The sequence below is a fragment of the Artibeus jamaicensis genome, unplaced genomic scaffold (assembly GCF_021234435.1).
Source record: "Artibeus jamaicensis isolate MK-2021 breed Jamaican fruit bat unplaced genomic scaffold, CSHL_Jam_final contig_387, whole genome shotgun sequence".
NCBI classification, from domain to species: Eukaryota; Metazoa; Chordata; class Mammalia; order Chiroptera; family Phyllostomidae; genus Artibeus; species Artibeus jamaicensis.
This window is the reverse complement of record NW_026521812.1, coordinates 12,113,358-12,130,977: the sequence shown is the minus strand read 5'-3', so window position 1 is coordinate 12,130,977 and position 17,620 is coordinate 12,113,358. Positions and strand designations below refer to the sequence as shown.

General features: G+C 35.9%; 1 protein-coding gene across 1 annotated transcript in view; it reads left to right on the top strand.

Moving 5' to 3' along the window:
* CLVS2 (clavesin 2) overlaps positions 1–17,279 on the top strand; it is a 59,411-nt gene extending 42,132 nt beyond the window's left edge. The window contains exons 3-5 of the mRNA XM_037139573.2: positions 6,747–6,857; positions 12,072–12,292; positions 17,112–17,279. Coding sequence (XP_036995468.1) covers positions 6,747–6,857; positions 12,072–12,292; positions 17,112–17,199 — 420 coding nt within the window. The 3' untranslated portion in view covers positions 17,200–17,279. The remainder of the gene's footprint in view (positions 1–6,746; positions 6,858–12,071; positions 12,293–17,111) is intronic.
* Positions 17,280–17,620: the final 341 nt, after the last annotated feature.

Genomic DNA, 17,620 nt, shown 5'->3' with positions numbered 1-17,620 from the left:
ACCATCGTGGGTGAGGAAAGGTAACTCCTCGCCTTTCTCTGGGTCTGCGGCTTCACCCACTGGAATAGCCCTTGACCACCACTGTGTTGTGAGTGACAGAAGAAGATTCCCTCTTGTCCTTGTGAGCAGAATAAATGCTGCAGGTAGAGTCCCTGAAGCAATGAAGGCAAACCTTCAAAATTCTGGTACGAGACTCTCTCCCTATAGCACATGTCCATCCACCATTTAAAGGACATGATTATTTTCCTTCTAATTTGCTGTGAGATGATCCAGCCCTCTAGTAAACCCCTCTAAGCTTTCTTTTTTGTACCCTGCAAAAGAGCTGGTCAGGCAACATCATTCTACTTGGACATCATTTGTAATTAACTTTTAAAAAATAAAACCAGAGGACACTCTCTGACAGGGCTGAAAAAGAGCAGAGTTAGCATGTCTCTATAATGGGAACTGAATGTCACCAACGGAGAGTGACAGGGAAACGAAGGGTGATTAGCAGTCACAATGTCATGAAGTTTTCTTTAGTCAAATACTGATGTATACAGGATGGGGAAACTGGCTGTTTTTTAATAGAAATGTCAGAGTGATACATAGTTGCCTTTGGGTGGAGTGTATTCTGTTGACCACGCTTAAGAGAAATACATGTTGACACACTTCTATTCGTGATAAACGATTTAAACAAAAACTGACATTTTGCTACGGATCTTAAAATAAATCAGATACTGTAAAGCATGCAAATATATCTAAACAAATCAATTTTCAAATTTAAAAATTCAACATAAAAGTTGTATACATTTTTAGTGCATATTTGTATTTATGACTTTAACTTTGGGCAGGGCAATTGAAATATATTCATATCTCAAAAAATTTTAATTCTACAAGGAATTTTTTGTACAGTGCCACATATTAATGGGAAATTAGTGTATCCTACTAATCACTATTCTAAATGATCCATTGTACTGAATCAATCCAAGTTTATTAAAATACTTATTAGAATTAATACACTGTTTTCTGAGGAATCATTATTCTGAGGAATAATGATAATTTAGGTCTGTAATTTACATGCATTTTGTTTCAGAGACTGGTCATCAAGAGAAAGGTTTGGTAAGTTGATGTTTTGAAATACAAGGCGAAAGGTCTTTGCAGGCTGACTTGTTTCCCATGACAGGACTTGACTATTATTTTAACCATTAAGTTAAGGTTTTCTTTTTTATATTGGATGAAAAAATTCCTAAGTGTTATAAAAACTGGTTGTAGAAAATGTTAATCATTATTCTTTCCCAACATATCAGAGCAATTTTTGATGAAATGTTGCTTGTACATAATTCTTGCATCCAACCAAGTGTCTTTATTGTTTGCATATCTGGGCAACATGACCTTTTCATGGCAGGTAGAAATTAAGGGGATAGAGGTGAATCTTCTCCCTGCCTGTGTACAATCCCAATTTAAACTCTTATCTCTGTGGCAGGGATAAGATTCTTTGTTTTCAATTTGTTATTTGCATTTATTACATATGGCTCATTACCAATTATGAGGTGGGGACAGGAAAGACATTCTAACTAGCTGGTAATTAAATAGTTTATAGCTGTCTACTTTCAATTTGGCAGAAGACACTGGTTAGAATGTGTTGGTAAAATCTCTGTTTCTTTTGTGAAAATAATTGAATGACTTTCCTGGATCTGTCTGTCCACTACTGATAAGTCTAAATATATGTGGTCACAACTATGGTTTTATTTATTTTTTCAGTACTAGACACTGCACAGGGTGCTAGTGGTAGGGAATGGGAACAGGGCTTTGGAACTAGGATAAACATGAATTTTTTTAGGAATCTTAGCCTTGTAGGAAATGAGTAGGATGTGTATACAAATAGCTAATGCAACATTCTAAAAGGTGGAGATGAGGTATATAAATAATATTATCCCATTTAGAAAGGATACCTGCAAAAGACATATTTAGGAAAACATGATGTGTTTTGCATATCAAGGTAGACCAGTCTTAGGAAGTGTAAATATCTGAAGGAGACTAATATTGATGCTACTTAAAGAACCAGTAGTACCAGCTGTTACAATAATCACCTTCTGCTTTCTATACATAGGCACACTTTTAGAATGAGAAATATCCTATACGTTATATATGTCTGAACCATTATAAAAACACCATTATAGTAATTCCAGGCTGTTAGAGTTTCGTGTCATGTATTTAAAATTTAACTGGAAATATTTGGAAGCATACCCAAGATGCTTAGAGTCGTACTTTTGTCTCTGGTTGGTAAGGTTTTTAGTGATTTTTTAAAAATTATATTTATTATGGTTCAAAGTTTCTACAATAAGCCTGCTTAATATTTATACTAAAAACATCATAAAAGAATGGTGTAATATTTTTGATCCTAGTATAGCTTTAGAGATAGAGTTATGGAGTTAAAGGAGTAATTTCTGTAATTGTAATTTTATTTCTGTATGTATCTTTCATAGTGCATATAGCAGTTAAAATTGGGTACTTCAAAGTGTAAGAGAAGGAAAAGAGAAAAACAAACATTTAAAAAACCTAACAGATGTAAATTTGAATGGGTGGATTATACACAGTTTTTGCTGATGTCCACACTGTGGTCACTTCTTACCACAGTGAATAGATTTAAGGTCCCTAGACAGTCTTGTGGAATAAGACCAAAGTTGTGGATTTATTTCTCATACAAAAGTTGCTTTTGCTCACATTTATAACTGCAGGTTGTACCCTGATTGCTCCAGAAATTACAATAATTCTCAAATGTGACAGCTGGCTTGTAATAATATCTTAAAACACATTTTTTATATTTCATTAAAGTAAATTAAAGAATTTAAATAAGATTTGAATTATAATTCTTTAACTTTTCTTTTTGAATAGCTGTACTTTGAGGCAAACATATTTTCACTAGAAATACCTGAATAATTTACTTATGTATATTTGACACATGTAAATATATTTATCCACATTGTATGTTTACCTCTGTGGCCACTTCCATGGGTGTAATGTGGGGTTGATATCCCAGTACCTAGGAGGTGTGCTCAATGAGTAACAACTATGGGTAGCTGTCAGCAGTTCTATTAAATGTTGTACCCCTTTATCAGATAAGGAGATTGTGCCTCAGAAAAGTAGTTTATTTAAAGAGTAAATATCAGAAGCTATTCCATTCAATAAAAACTTATCACACACACACACACACACACACACACACTTTTGAAATGCTTTAGATGTAAAGATGAATCGGGCATAGCCTGGTTCAGAATCTGGTGCACAGAACAGAAATCTCTATGGATAGATCAAGAAAAATTAGATTTGAAACAGTTAGTGCTTCAGACCTTATTGGAAGAGTGGGAGAATGAAAGCTCAGAGAGGACTGTGACTGCTGTCTTGGCTTTGAGGTCACACCCTGCAGATGTGAGGCAGAGGTCAGAAACTTGCCGTTGTCCCCACACTCCTATTGCTGCTGTGCTGGAGGCCTCTAACCTTCCCAAGTGGCATCTAGAGTGTGAAAGGTGTGGTTCAGACTCTGGTGCAAACCCCTCCAAAGCTTGCAAGCAGGAAGGTGACTGCTGCCTCTCTCGAAACCCTTCAAACCTTACTCAAGTGCTTCTTATTGAGAGGACTCTCCTATGCAGAATCCCTGCTGTGACATTCATATGTTTTAGTCCTGTGCCCCTTACCTTGTAGGGTAGAGGTTCAGCACCAATAGACCAAATAGTGGAGGCATAAGAATAAGGAGACAATTTCAGAGTAATATGGCAAGGACAACATTGGACTTAGGCACTGTGCTGGTGTTGGAGGGCTTTAAGTGAGTTCAAAAGTAGAGAAGGGAACAAAAAACAGCTTCCTGGAAATGATGTTGCCTGAATAGTAAGGAATTGGCAAGAGCAGATTGTGCAAAAATGGAAGGGAGGACACAGCAAGCACACGGGAGAGAACAAAGTGTGAATAAGTTGTAAAACCGCACTTGGACATGAGTAGAAATGAAGGGGATGGAGGGAAGTGACATGCTGCTAAGCAGGGGAGTGGTGGTAGTGGGTTTCAGATTTTACTGTGATCACATTGGCATCATGGAGGGCAAATGGGTGACTGGATGTGAGACCAACCCTGTGTTCCTCCGGATACTATACCCTTAGGGATAGCTTGTGCTAGGAAAACTCCACTGGCCAGGAAACCTTTAAGGAAACTTCTCTGCCTCACTCATATCGCCATTAATAATGGAGATGATAATAATAGTCTCTGATATAATCTGCAGCCATAAATTTTTACATGGTTCTTAGATTTGAATATGCTCTACACAAATAAACCCCAAGATGGAAAATTAAATTAAAGGGAAATCAGGTCAATAGACAGATGATCTCAAACAAGCGCATTTGGAATTTCCAGGGATTAATATTATGAATATGATAAATATGAACTCACCATATACAAGTTACCACAAATAAGAGCAGCAGAGACAGCAAACAAATTCAAGTACTCGAGGACTCAAAAACAAAGTACCTATGTATTAAATAGTTATGTCATCAAACAGTGTTACTAATCACAGAATGTAAAAAAATGAGCAAAAGCCAAGCAAGTACACAATTCGAGTCTCGTGAGAATCTATTTTACACCCACCAGATTGGCAAAAACTAGAAAAATTCACACTACCAAGTGCAGGATGTGGAACAGCTGCAACTTTACTGCACTATTGGGGGAAAGAGGAATATAAACTGGTACAACTGCTCTTACCAGTTTTGTAAAGTTAAAGTATATACACTCTGTGACTTGACATTGACACTGTTAGATAAATGCCCTATATAGAGAGTACACTTGAATATGCAAAACCGGCATGTTTAAGAAGGCGCCTGCAGGGCACCATTGCTGTCAATGGCAGAAAAGCCAGAAATTTGGGAAACGCTGAGCATGGACAGAAGAAAAATAGCTTGTGTTGTGCCACATAATGGTATACTATTCAACAGTAACAATGAACAAAAGATATACGCAACATGGGTAAACCTCAATACAATGAGCCTCAAAATCAACGTTATGTGACAACAGAACAATGCATGTACTATGATAACATTTTTTATAAAGTTTAAGTACTTAAAAATGTAACAGTATATTTTAGATTTATGTATAGAGCAAAAATACAGTATTACAATACATAAAATGGAAATATAATATTTACACATTTGTAATGTTTATAAAATACATATAAGCCAAGGAAATGTTTTTATATAAAGCATAATATACAATTTTAAGATGTGGGGGAGGGTGAAAGAATATGAATTCAGTGAACTTCAAGGTTACCAGCAATTTGCTATTTCTTCAGTTGAGTGAAAGGCTCATGAGTGTTGATCTTAGCATTCTTTTTATTTTTACATACATTATTGATCTTCTTTTCATGTGTAAAGTGTGATTAGTTCAAAAACTATTTGTCTGGATTTCCATTTGATTTATTTCTATTATTGTAATAACCTCTTGATGAGGTTTATAGAATGACGTGTTTATAAAAGAAGTAATGACTGTCATAAAAGAAATCACATTTTACCTTTAGCTATTCTAACTTATTTATTTTTGAGGTACTGTTTGGTTTTTTAATAGTGTGTTATTCTCAGCGGTAGACATTACTTTGTAAAAATGCTCATCAGTCCTGAAAAACAGTGTACATAACCAATAATTAATTACTAAGGCTTATGTGTGTCTCCCAAAACAAAATAGATTAATGGTGTTATATTTTGCATGTTTTTTAATTTTTTTGAATCTTGTTCAAGAGAACATTCAAATTAAAAAAATACATGTACACTTATATTTATTTTTTTACTTTTGTTTCTGTTAATGCTTAGTAGAATCCAGAAGAAGGTCAATTGTGATCCCCCTTGAAGCACATTTCTAGTGGTGTAGTTTTCCTTAAAGAAGACATACATCAGTAGTCAATTCAGTGTGGAAATTTGAAATAGTAGCAAGATTCAGGTCCATTTATGTGGAATCCATAGCACTTAAAATGTTGAGATCGATTTTGCTTAAGAATTTCCCTCCTGCTGTGGAGTGGGTTTGGGATGTACCTCTCTCTACATCACTTCAGGTGCAAACGCTACACAGGTAGGTTCTGGCCATTACGAGAGCCCCATTTCCACATGTGTGGTGAGCTCGGCAGGTTTTGACTTTTATTTAACCTGGCAAAATCCATCTCCAAATTTCTTACACTGCAATTCTAGGTTTTTCTTTTGCTTAAGCACAGTTTCTTTTGTTAATGGTTGAAATAAGGACAGAAGAATGTTTAAAATGAAGTTGATAATAAGAGAAAAAGAATAAAGTGAGTTCTGATACCTGACATTGCTCACATTATAGATGACTACAGTGAAATTTAATAAAATATTTTAATTTAAGTATACTTCAATATAAATATAAACCATTTAAATAAACACTTATTTATCATAGGTTCATTATTTGGCAAATTTCTAATGTCTTTTAATTATGTTTCTTAACCTATAATGACCATTATGGTCATTAAAATATGGCAATCCTAAACATGCTGAAATCCTTACCAACTATCGATATTATTAAGAAATATTTGCTTTATTATATATTGGTTCTGCTTTTGTGTGAAAGTTGCAATGTTTAAAGTGATGAATTCCTTCTTCTACTAACTATATGGATGATCTCATTTAATTGTGTTGAATAAAGAATTTGTCTGCTATATGACTTTCTGTGACCATTCACCATGTATTAAGCCACGTTGGATTTTATTTCCCTCTGTTCTCCTCTAGGACAGTTTCCCAGCACGGTTTGGAGGGATTCATTTTGTCAATCAACCATGGTATATCCACGCCCTGTATACTGTGATCCGGCCTTTCCTGAAGGAGAAGACTCGGAAAAGGGTATTTGTTTATTTCTGTTTTTATTTCCTTTCACCTTCCCCATTCAATGAATTATGATACATACTATGTATATAATACTGGCTATGGTAAACATGCTTCCATATTGCATGTCAATATTCAACATACAAGATATTTAAACATTCTTAAAGACATGTGATTAATTCTGAATATTATCTGTGAAAGGAATATTTAAAACCTGGTGCTCCTAGTTTTCCACAAATTAGAAGAATGTTTTAGCACTTTATTATATATTAATGTTTCAGTTTAAAAGTAAAAAAATTGTCACCTTTCTATATTTATTGGTACACTTTATATCAAGTAAGTCTAAACAGAAGTTATAATATTATAAGTTGATAAATGGAATTGCTTCACAATATGTATTGCATTGAATATAATGCATTGTATAATAGCTAATGTGATTGTGTCATGATTATCCTGATCATCTCACATTGCAGAAAGAATGCTTATGTGTAGAAATATTAACATTCATTTAAATTACAAGTAACTTGAGTTTCTAGATTCAGTTTCACCTCAAAATGAGCACATTCAAAATACACTCAATAAAATCATTATTCTGAGAATAAGATTATCTATATGTTGGCCAGCACTCAATCTGATGAGCCAGGGCAAAATAAGATAATTTATATAAAGCACTTACCACAGTGCATGACATGTGGTAAATGCTGAACACATTTATTGTTGTTAATAACATTGATTTAAAAGTATAGTTTAATGCATATTATCTTACTGAATTCTTCAAACAGCTCTGAAAGTAAGCTTGGTAAACATTATGTCCTATTTCAGAGCAGAGGAGAAAGTAAGTCTTAGGATGGATAAGTAACTTGCTTACTCATTTATACAGCTGTAAAGTGGTACAGCAACATTCAAATCAAGATAGCTCTACATTTTGAGCTATTTTTACCATTGTGCTGTAACCAATTTTCAAATGATTAGTTCCATATTAAAATATACCTCTAAATCTAGGTGGAAGATAATTTTCCATGTCTCTCAGTGAATGAAAAATCACTTTAGGTATTTCTGTGTTATAGAAGCCTCATTGTGCATGGGTATTTGTGAAATAGTTATTAAGTATGTGTTTGTATCAAACATTAGTGATGGAGACTTTTCTGCTTATGAATTTGTTGAAAATGTCCCAGTAGTTTAAGAGGAGGACTTTCATACATAATTATAATTAATATTAGAAATTGTTTTTACGAGAGTCTCAAATTAATTTACATTTTAGAATTCAGAAAAATGGATTGATGTGCCTTGCAAATAACACTTGCAAATTTTGTTTTATGAAAGGATGATCAGGTGAGCAAAACACCCACTGGGGCTTTTAGTACAAATTATACTAGTGAACACTTTTGTAGTAGTCACTCCGTACATGCTGTTCTAAGTAATTTATATATGTTAACTCATGTAATCCTTAAAACAAGGCTTATTTTTTCTCTTTTTATAGATGGGAAAACTAGGCAAGATGGTTAAGCAATTTGCTCTAAAATCACAGCTAAAGGTAGTAGAACTGGATGTATGGAATGCTGCTCCCGGCAGAGGGAGTGGCAAACACAGAGGTCCTTGGGCAGAAAAGTCCTGGTGTATGTGACCAACAGCACAGAGGCCACAGAGACTGGAGTAGGATGAGCACTGGGGGGGAGGTAACAGAGGACTAGGTAGGAGGGAAAACGGTGCACCCGGCCCCGTAGGGCCTTGGACACCACTGCAAGAACCTGGGCTTTCAGAGTAAAATGAGAAGCATGTGAAAGACTTTGAGAACAGGGATGATTGTTTTGACATGATTTTAACACAATTCTGTTCTGTTGAAAAAGACTGAAGAGGATAGAATTTAGAAAATCAGAAAAGCTCCAGGTTTGGGGGTTATTAGATTGCATTTGACCGTTTGATGGTTCCTAAATGAATGCATTTCTCCCATTATTCTAGATGGAAGGGAGGTATCTGAACTTTAACATTTTAATTAAAACTATATGACTTTGAATTTTTCATATGAGAAAATAATTATAGGTGAAAACTCCTTTACTTTCTTTTTATGCAATCAATGCACAACACAAAGCTATAATTTTTCCTTACTGTTGGTCTAAGTAATTCAGAAAAATGTAAGTAATTCACAATTCATAAATTGTGAATCTTCCTTTACAAAAAAAAAGCACCTGGTTCTTCATTTGCTTAACTTCAGTATGACTTTGCATCCTCAACATATCTGGCTTATGAGAAGAAATATCAACGTTAGGTGTTATAGGGGTGCCTTCTTCTCAAAATGTCACCAATAGCTGGAATTTGTCATGCAGAGTCAGACTTCTCAACTATCATGGCCACTTCTGACATCATTATTCAAGCCAGTATTAGTTCCTTGGATTAAGTTCTCTTTCCGCTCTCAAGATGTCTGTGAAAAAAGAGCATTTTTCCTGTAGCTAGGACCCCCTGGCTAGGCTTTAACCCACTGCTCTGGTGCACTCTTCAGCTAGTCCATGGCTGTGACCTTGCCACTCCCCAAGAGCTGACAGGAAGCAGGTTTTACTTCTGGTTTGTACAAATTTCTACCTCTTCCTCAAATGGTGGACTCATGCCATGTTAATTTTCAAAAGTATTCCACTCTAGTCACCTAGCGTATTCTCTTTAGTGTCACAGTTTAGGAAAATGAAATAAAAGTTGGAAGTATTATTCAAGATAATTGTTTTTGCCTTTGAAGGTACTCTGGGACAAAGGAGCCCACAAAGACAAGACTTCTGGCATGGAATGCAGGAAGAGAAAAATAAGGAGAAACAATAGTAAAACTTTAATAAATGATGCTATTATGCAGAACTAGTTAAAACAAAGAAAAATCTTAGAGCAAAAATTAAATAGTTGAGCAATTACAATACATCCTATTATCTAGCTCAGAGGGACATGAAGCCTGGAGCTCTCTGACATTGAGATGTTGGGGGAATGAGGAATAAACAGCTAAAGAGAAGGCAGAAGCATGAATCAAGGTAGGAGAAAACCAAGAGATCATGGGAGAAAATGTTTTCATGAGGAGAACCATCCACTTACAGGGCTGTCCAACCCGTGGCCTGTGGCCCACATGTGGTCCAAGATGACCCACTGTGAACGTGGCCCAGCACAAAATCATAAATTTACTTTAACATGAGATTTATTGTGTGTAATTACATGTCAAAAGGCATTTAATGTGTGGCCTAGGACAGCTCTTCTTCTTCCAATCCGGCCCAGAGATGCCAAAAGGTTGGACACTCCCAATACTGTATCTAGGGCTTCTGAGAGTTAAAGAATAATAAGGACTGAGAATTGGACAATGAACTTAGCAAAGAGAAGACTCTCGACAAGAGCAGTTTTCAGACTGGTGGGAAGTAATGCCTATTAGCATTGAATTCGGGAAAAATGGGACAATAGTGTTTGGACAATGAATACAGACAAATCTTTTGATGAATTTTGCAATGAAGGGTAGGAGAGAAATTGGAATAACAGGAGATTTTATGTATTTGTATGGGGGAAGGGCAGAGTAGAGTTGGTATGTTTGTTTTCTGGTGGGAAAGATCCAGTGGAGCAAGGTGATTTGATGATGTTAGAGAGGTAGAGAGAATTGCTTAGGAAATGTAACTGATACAGGCTCAGACGGTGGTGGGGTGGTCTCATCTGGTTGCCCTATTTTTTCAGTGAAAGAGGAAAAAAGGCCAAAGCAGAAAGTGATCCTGAGAGAGAGAGTGTTAGTGAAGAAAGAGGAAGTAGTGTGTTGGGTCACATATATTTTTTAAGGATTTATTACCATACGTCTTGCATGACTTGAAAGAGAAAGTTTCTTACATGAAGTAATGCACCTGATAAAATAAAGGTTATGTACCTAATAAAATATGGGTTTCAGATGCTAGAGCTTAACTTTGCCAGGAAAAAATATTTTTATTTCTTATGAGAAGAACCTAGCTCTCTCTGTGTGTGTGTGTTTTCCTGAGCTGTTGTGCCCTGCAAAAAGGTGTGGTAAGGTATAAACTTTGCAATGAACTTGACGTAATTTGGGAAAGATGGCCTCTTCCACTTTTGTATATTCTGCATCACATATTCCAGGCAGATGGTTTTTTTTCCTGACTATTTTGGCCAGTGACTTGCTCTCAGCTGCTTTTACTCTTCCATAATTTGTTAAAATACTTGTCGATTAGTGACTCCCATCCCTTTCATTTTATTTGATATTGTAGACTAGTCTTTCTTTGTTTTCCTAAATATTTACATCACTAGTTCTAAAAGTTTATAAAACAAAAATGAATGTGGTAGCCTGCTCATTGTGAACCCAAAGCATAAACTGTAATCCTCAAATAAATGTTATATAACTTTATATGAGATGACAACAATGCTTTATCAGTGAAGACTGATTTGTATAGTTTTGATACTGAAATGAAAGAAAAGAGGTAGCAATTTATGGGCAAACAGATCTAGAGTATGTAGCTTGACTAATTTTTCAGTTTAACAAAATGCTTTGTGTAAACAGTTACACCTAAATATATGCATTTTGCTTTACATTTTTAATCATTTCATTTTGAACTTGAACAATGAACATGGAACTCTCTAGCAGAGAAGTTGTTGAAACATTGCAGAACATAAGTCCTTTGGGACATGAACTTTCACTCAACCTTTCATTATGATGATGCTAATCTACTTTTATTCACATCATACACTTTGCATTATGAAGTGGTAATTTAGCAGTCACAGTATTCTTGTTTTTATGGATGATAAAGAGAAAGCCATACCAGTGACAGCTTTTGGGCTGAATGACTTGGACAGACTTTGTAGCCAATGAGTCCCACATGAGAAGAAGCTGCTTTAGCAGGGTTCATTATGCAGATCATCGGCTTTGCACAGCTAACATCAGAACGATATACAGAATGATATACAGATCGACATTCGTGTTAGATTCTGCTATGTCCCTGGGTATGAAGCAGGAAACCAAATTCTGGTTCCAGCTCTTTAAGTCAATAATTATTGGACCTTCTAGAAGCTACTTAAAATCCCTGAGCCTTGGAATTTTCATATGAAATAATAGGATAATAGTACCAGCCTGCCTGTTTCACAGAGTGGATGAGGGGTCAGTATTTTAATAGATGTGGAAAACTCTTGCTTTTTCTCTTTCTATCCTTACTCCCCCGTACAGCATTTGGATAATATTTATTCTCTTCTTTGTGTTTTCTCTCACCTCTGTTCTTGTGTTCGTAGATATTTTTGCATGGTAACAACCTGAATAGTCTACACCAACTAATTCATCCTGAGATCCTGCCCTCTGAGTTCGGAGGAATGCTGCCCCCCTATGACATGGGGACATGGGCAAGAACACTGCTAGACCACGAGTACGACGATGACAGTGAATACAATGTGGACTCCTTCAGCATGCCTGTGACCGAGGTAGAAAAGGAACTCTCCCCCAAGTCCATGAAGAGGTATGCCTGAGGTAGCTGGGAAAAGGGCTGGGGTCAGGGTAGTGGCCCCTAACTCTAATCCCAGGTTTTATATTTTTTGAAGGAGATGTTTGGTGATATTTTAAAGCATTTCATGCTCCCATAATTGGATGTCTAGGAATTTTGAGTCAAATAAAGAAAGTCATTTGAGGTAATCTGAAGTTGGTGTTATTGCAAATTCACAGATAATCTAAAAGCTCTAGAAGTCACTAAATTCAGTGATATTTCAAATTGCACTTTAGGGTTCTGGTAGGGTTCCTCAGTCCAGGCGGGTGGGGTGGGGACAATGCCCATCTCCACAATGAAAATGGCCCTCCTGTCCAAGCAAATTTGTTAGACTTCTATTTAAGATTTTATTTGAAGAAAGGGACCTGTAGCTAACACTCATGCACACAAACTCTTTAAACACCAATATTCGAAGCTTGTGTTATCTTTACAGTATTTCTGCCAAGTTTTTGTTTAAAGGTCTAGTCATTCTCAGGGGAAAAACACTCTATTTCCCTACAGCTTTAATCTTTATAAAGTTCACTGTTGAGTCAGACTCTCTGCTTTGACTCTCACAGTATTTTTCTGACTGTTTTCCTTCAGTTAGTGCATACTTTATTGAACATGTTTGTAATAGGTTCTTTCCTAGGTATTTTGGGTCTAATATGGATAAAATGTACATCCAGCCACTGTCTAGTGACAATGGAGAGTGGGAGAGTTGCCAGACATGCACAAACACATAATTGCCGCTGAGCTGTATTCTGTAGCAAACTATAAGACATCTAATTCCCAGGCTTCCTTAGGCCACACTGACCCAGGGTTCATGTGGATAATGTAACTAATATTATTGGTTCATTTTTCACCACAGAAATAAAGGAATCACAGCTCCTGCGAGTCTCTTCTCACCTAGAGGTTTGGAGGGACCAAGCACATCTTACATGTCATCCCAAATGCTGTCATGCCTCCTTCTCTGATGAAATCCTTATGGTCCTTTGTCATTGCTGTGACCTATGTGTGGTGCTCCAGATCTTTGAGTTGGCTTTTTTTTTTGCTACTGTTGGTATGTGTATGATATCTTCCTTTCCCCAGACTGTTCCACCAGTCCTTGGAGAGAATGAAAAGGCTGATGACATCTCCAGCTTTAATTTCTCCACTGGCCACCAAGCTCATGTTTAAACCAAGTTCAGCTTTCTCAACTCCTTTCTCAGCTACTTTCTTAAAATAGGACTTTATAATTTGAGTTCTGCTCTCTAACCAAAGGGATTCATGGATGGACCCTTGAAGAGGTCTATTAAGTGCTAAACACTGTCTTCAAAGCTGTGTATGGAGAGGTGTGGAAAAAAAGAGTACATTTTTTCTAGAGAAAAGGCATATATCTCATTAAATTCTCAAAAATGTTTTCTAAAATAAAAATATTTAAAATACATGGACTCAGAATGATTTTCTTCTTATAAAAACAATAATCCTAGTATTAGTGTTGCAATCTATCATTTGCTTTCCACAAATTAGGCCTCACTAGTCCTTTTTTTGTTTACATTAATTTGTTTAATCCTCAGAGCAGAGCAAACTTGTCAAACAGATATGGTCTTATTCTGTTCTATTTCCTCCTCATTCTAGTCATTCCTTATCAATCACTTCCTTTATTTTTTTCATAGCACTTACCAGCCTGTGAAATGATTTATGTTATTTAATTGTATATGCACCCCCAATGTAAGCTTCATGGAGACTTCAGCGGCATTGTCTGTCCTGTTCTCTTCTGAATCCCCAGTACCTGGAGTAAGCCCTGACATGCAGAGGGTGCTCACTAGGTACTAGTTGAAAAATCACAGAGGCATCTGCTGTCTGTCACTGGCCCCTTTTAAGTATTGTATTTAGAATTGAATAGGTAACATCTGACACTGTTACTACTTGCACTGAGATTCTAGAATTATGGCTCTGCAGGGTAGACTTCATTGGCTTCCTATCGTTTCAGTCATTTTTGCCCTGTGGCTATCATTCAGGAAGCCAAAGAACATTGCTAACTCATAGTGCACTGTCTAAAACTTGTAAGTCTCTTTACTTTTAGATCCATATTCTCCTAAATCTCTGTTACTAGGTTTCTCTTTTTCCTCCAAGCACATTATTTTTAATTGATTAACATCATGTTGTTAGATTTGGCTTGGTCTATCCACCTTTTGAAGTCTTTATGGATCCAGAATTTTTCTCCAATTAATTAGGCCATTTTGTTTCCTGCAGACTGGGCCCACAGCACATCAACCTCCCCAACTCTGAGTTTCTTGCTTCTGACATGGGTTGATTATTATTTCTGACATCCTTTGCTTGGTGCTGGCTTTGTATCATATAAGATTTTGTTGTTCTATTTGAAAGCATGTGAAACAATGAGATTAAGAAATGTGTTTTACTTGACTCTTATCTTCTCCACATCAGGGAATGACAGTTCCCCCATGAAGGACAAGAGAAAATTGTTCCTAGGTTCCCCTTGCTCTCTTCACCTCTGTCTTCTTTTTGAGTTTTATCATATTTAAGTTGAGAGGGAAAAATCATTCCTTTACCAGTTGTAGATAAATCCTTGGGGCAAATTTAGCTAGATGTGTAAGAAGAAGACTTGACCCTCCTGTGTAAATTTGTGGGGGGTAGCATGGTCATGTGAAGAGATATAAAGTTCACTGGTTGTGGCTGCCTTAAACTGGACAAGTGTCTTTCTCCTTATATCTCTAGTACCTAGGATAGTTCCTGGCACATAACAGTTGCCTGAGTAATGATACTAATATGGTTATGCTGATATGACCTTCAGTTTTATTGAATAATATTTAACATCTATTGTTACTGCATGCAAAACTTATCTAATGTTTATATGTATTGAATCATTTGCTTTTCTAAACAACTAGTAAGGTAATAGTGTTCCCATCTTATTAATGAGGAGACCCAGTACAGAGAACGTAAGTAACTTCCACATGTCACATGGCTACAAAGTGGTGATGCTAATATTGGAACATGGGCTATCCTATTCCATAAGTCATTTCCTTAACTGCTACCATTTACTAGCTGCCAGAATTTGTGCTGGGGTTTATGCATGCATTATTGCATTCAATCCTCAATACATCTGTATGATGTAGCTGTTATGTTCTTCATTTTACAGATAAGGGAACAAAATCTTAGCAACTTTAAGTAGCCTTCCCTCAGTCACAGAGATTGTAAATGGCAGAACTGGAATTGGGATCCCCTTCTGTCCAAAATCTAGCCTCTTAAACACTAAGGTTGGCACAGTATTGGAGAGGCATAGAAAATGAATAAATACTTGGATAACTAAATTTAAATGATGTGTTTTAACCTCGAAAGTTATTTATCCCAGAGACAGTAGAGGCAAATACATACACATTCACCTTTAGTCAATCTCCTTTCTGATAGAGGCATCTAATACCTGTCATTGAGATCTAATACCTATCAAATGGTAAAAATGAATTAGGAAATAAAGTCACCATTTTAGTATTCCCATCTTCCTTTCACTCTCTCTTCAGAAAGGAATTTAAGTTTATTTAAAAGAAGGACGGGATTTGTCGGTTCATTTCGTAATTATTTTTACTTTGACAATTAGTTCCATAGCCTTTCTTTTTCATTAGCCTGTGCAGTTGTAGTTTAGCTTATAGTCTTTCTGTTTGAAAGTTAATGAGGTCTGCTAAGAGGCAGAGCATTAGCCAATTGGCTGGAATGTAGCAGCAGGGGAAAAATTCATTACCATGGAGAATTTTAAAAGGGCAGCTGCTTTCTTAATGCTATAGCTATTATGATGGCAGCTTCCTGCCACAACAGTAGCATGTCTCATTAATTTCATCCTTTCCTGTTTTATGTTGTTTCCTAACATATAATTTCCACCTGCTATCAAAGGCATGTGTAAGGGGTTTTCAAATTATTTGCTTTCCTAATCGTAAAGGGCAACTGCCTAACCAAGAGAGGATTTCACCTCAATTTTCTTTTTAAAATTTTAAAATTACAGTTGACAAAACAATATTACATGAGTTTCAGGTATATGCAAAGTGATTAGACATTTACAAAGTGATCCTCCAATACGTCTTGCCTCTATTTGACATTGTAAAAATATATACACACATATATGTATACACATAGTTATTAAAATCTTATTAACTATACTCTCAATGCCATATTTATATCCATATTACTATTTTGTACCAACCATTTTGTATTTCCCAATCCCCTTTTTATCTTTTTCACTCAGCACCCCCAGGGTTTTAACTTTTTAAAAATCTTAAAACATTTCATAAAATTTCAAGAGTAAGATTGATTTTATTCTAATGTTTCAGTGGGAAATTGAACAAAACTCACATTCAAATTTTAACTATTTTCCCAACATAATCATTAAAAAATGATGTTTAAACAAATGCACATTTATGTTAAATTTGTGCCACAGAGCCCTTTAAGACAGGAATAAAAGCTCCTACCATTTCTATTTCATGTCTCATAATAATAATTTCACTGCAATAATTTCCCATTTGGAATACAACCGTCCTATACTACCAATTATCATTTTCAAAGAAAAGACCCTTGCTCCTTTGTGAATAGGAAAACTTAAGCCCATTATTGTATATTTAGAATCTTTTGCTGTTGAGTATTCCATTTAGAGGCCAGAGGGTATCATTTCCTCTAATGAAAATTGATGCTCAGTGTCCTCAGTTCATAAATCCCTTGATGTAAAGGAAGATAATGTGCATCAGTGAGAGAAGTAATAATAGAGAAAAGGCAGAGAAGAGAATGTGATTATTTGGTAGTAACTCACTGACAGCGCCCCTGTCTTTTCCAGATCCCAATCAGTAGTGGATCCTACAGTCCTAAAACGTATGGATAAAAATGAGGAAGAAAACATGCAACCTTTGCTCTCTCTGGACTGATAACTTCTCTACACTCGCCGTGGATTGGAAAAGAAAGGTACATGTTTTCAGCAACAAAGACAGCACTGTGGAGGAATTACCAGCCGGGAATTTATTTATTTTTATTAATGTAGCATAATGTACAATAAGGCATCAGGCTTTTCCATTTGCCTGAACCATGGGGGCCCTGGTCTAGATTAAAATGTCAATAATTTATTCTGTAAGTGCCAAGTTCTTTGTAAATATAATGTAATCTTTATGTCAAGTTTGTAAATTTTGGTAATAACTAAAAATGGAAAGATTTGACTCATGAGTCCATGCCAGTGATGTGAACTGTAACAACAAGAAAAAAGACACATGAATAATCAAAGCTAATTAAATGTAGCCCTGTTTCCTCTGAAGCCATATTTCAACTCTCATAGTGATTGTTCCATTGTTTTCC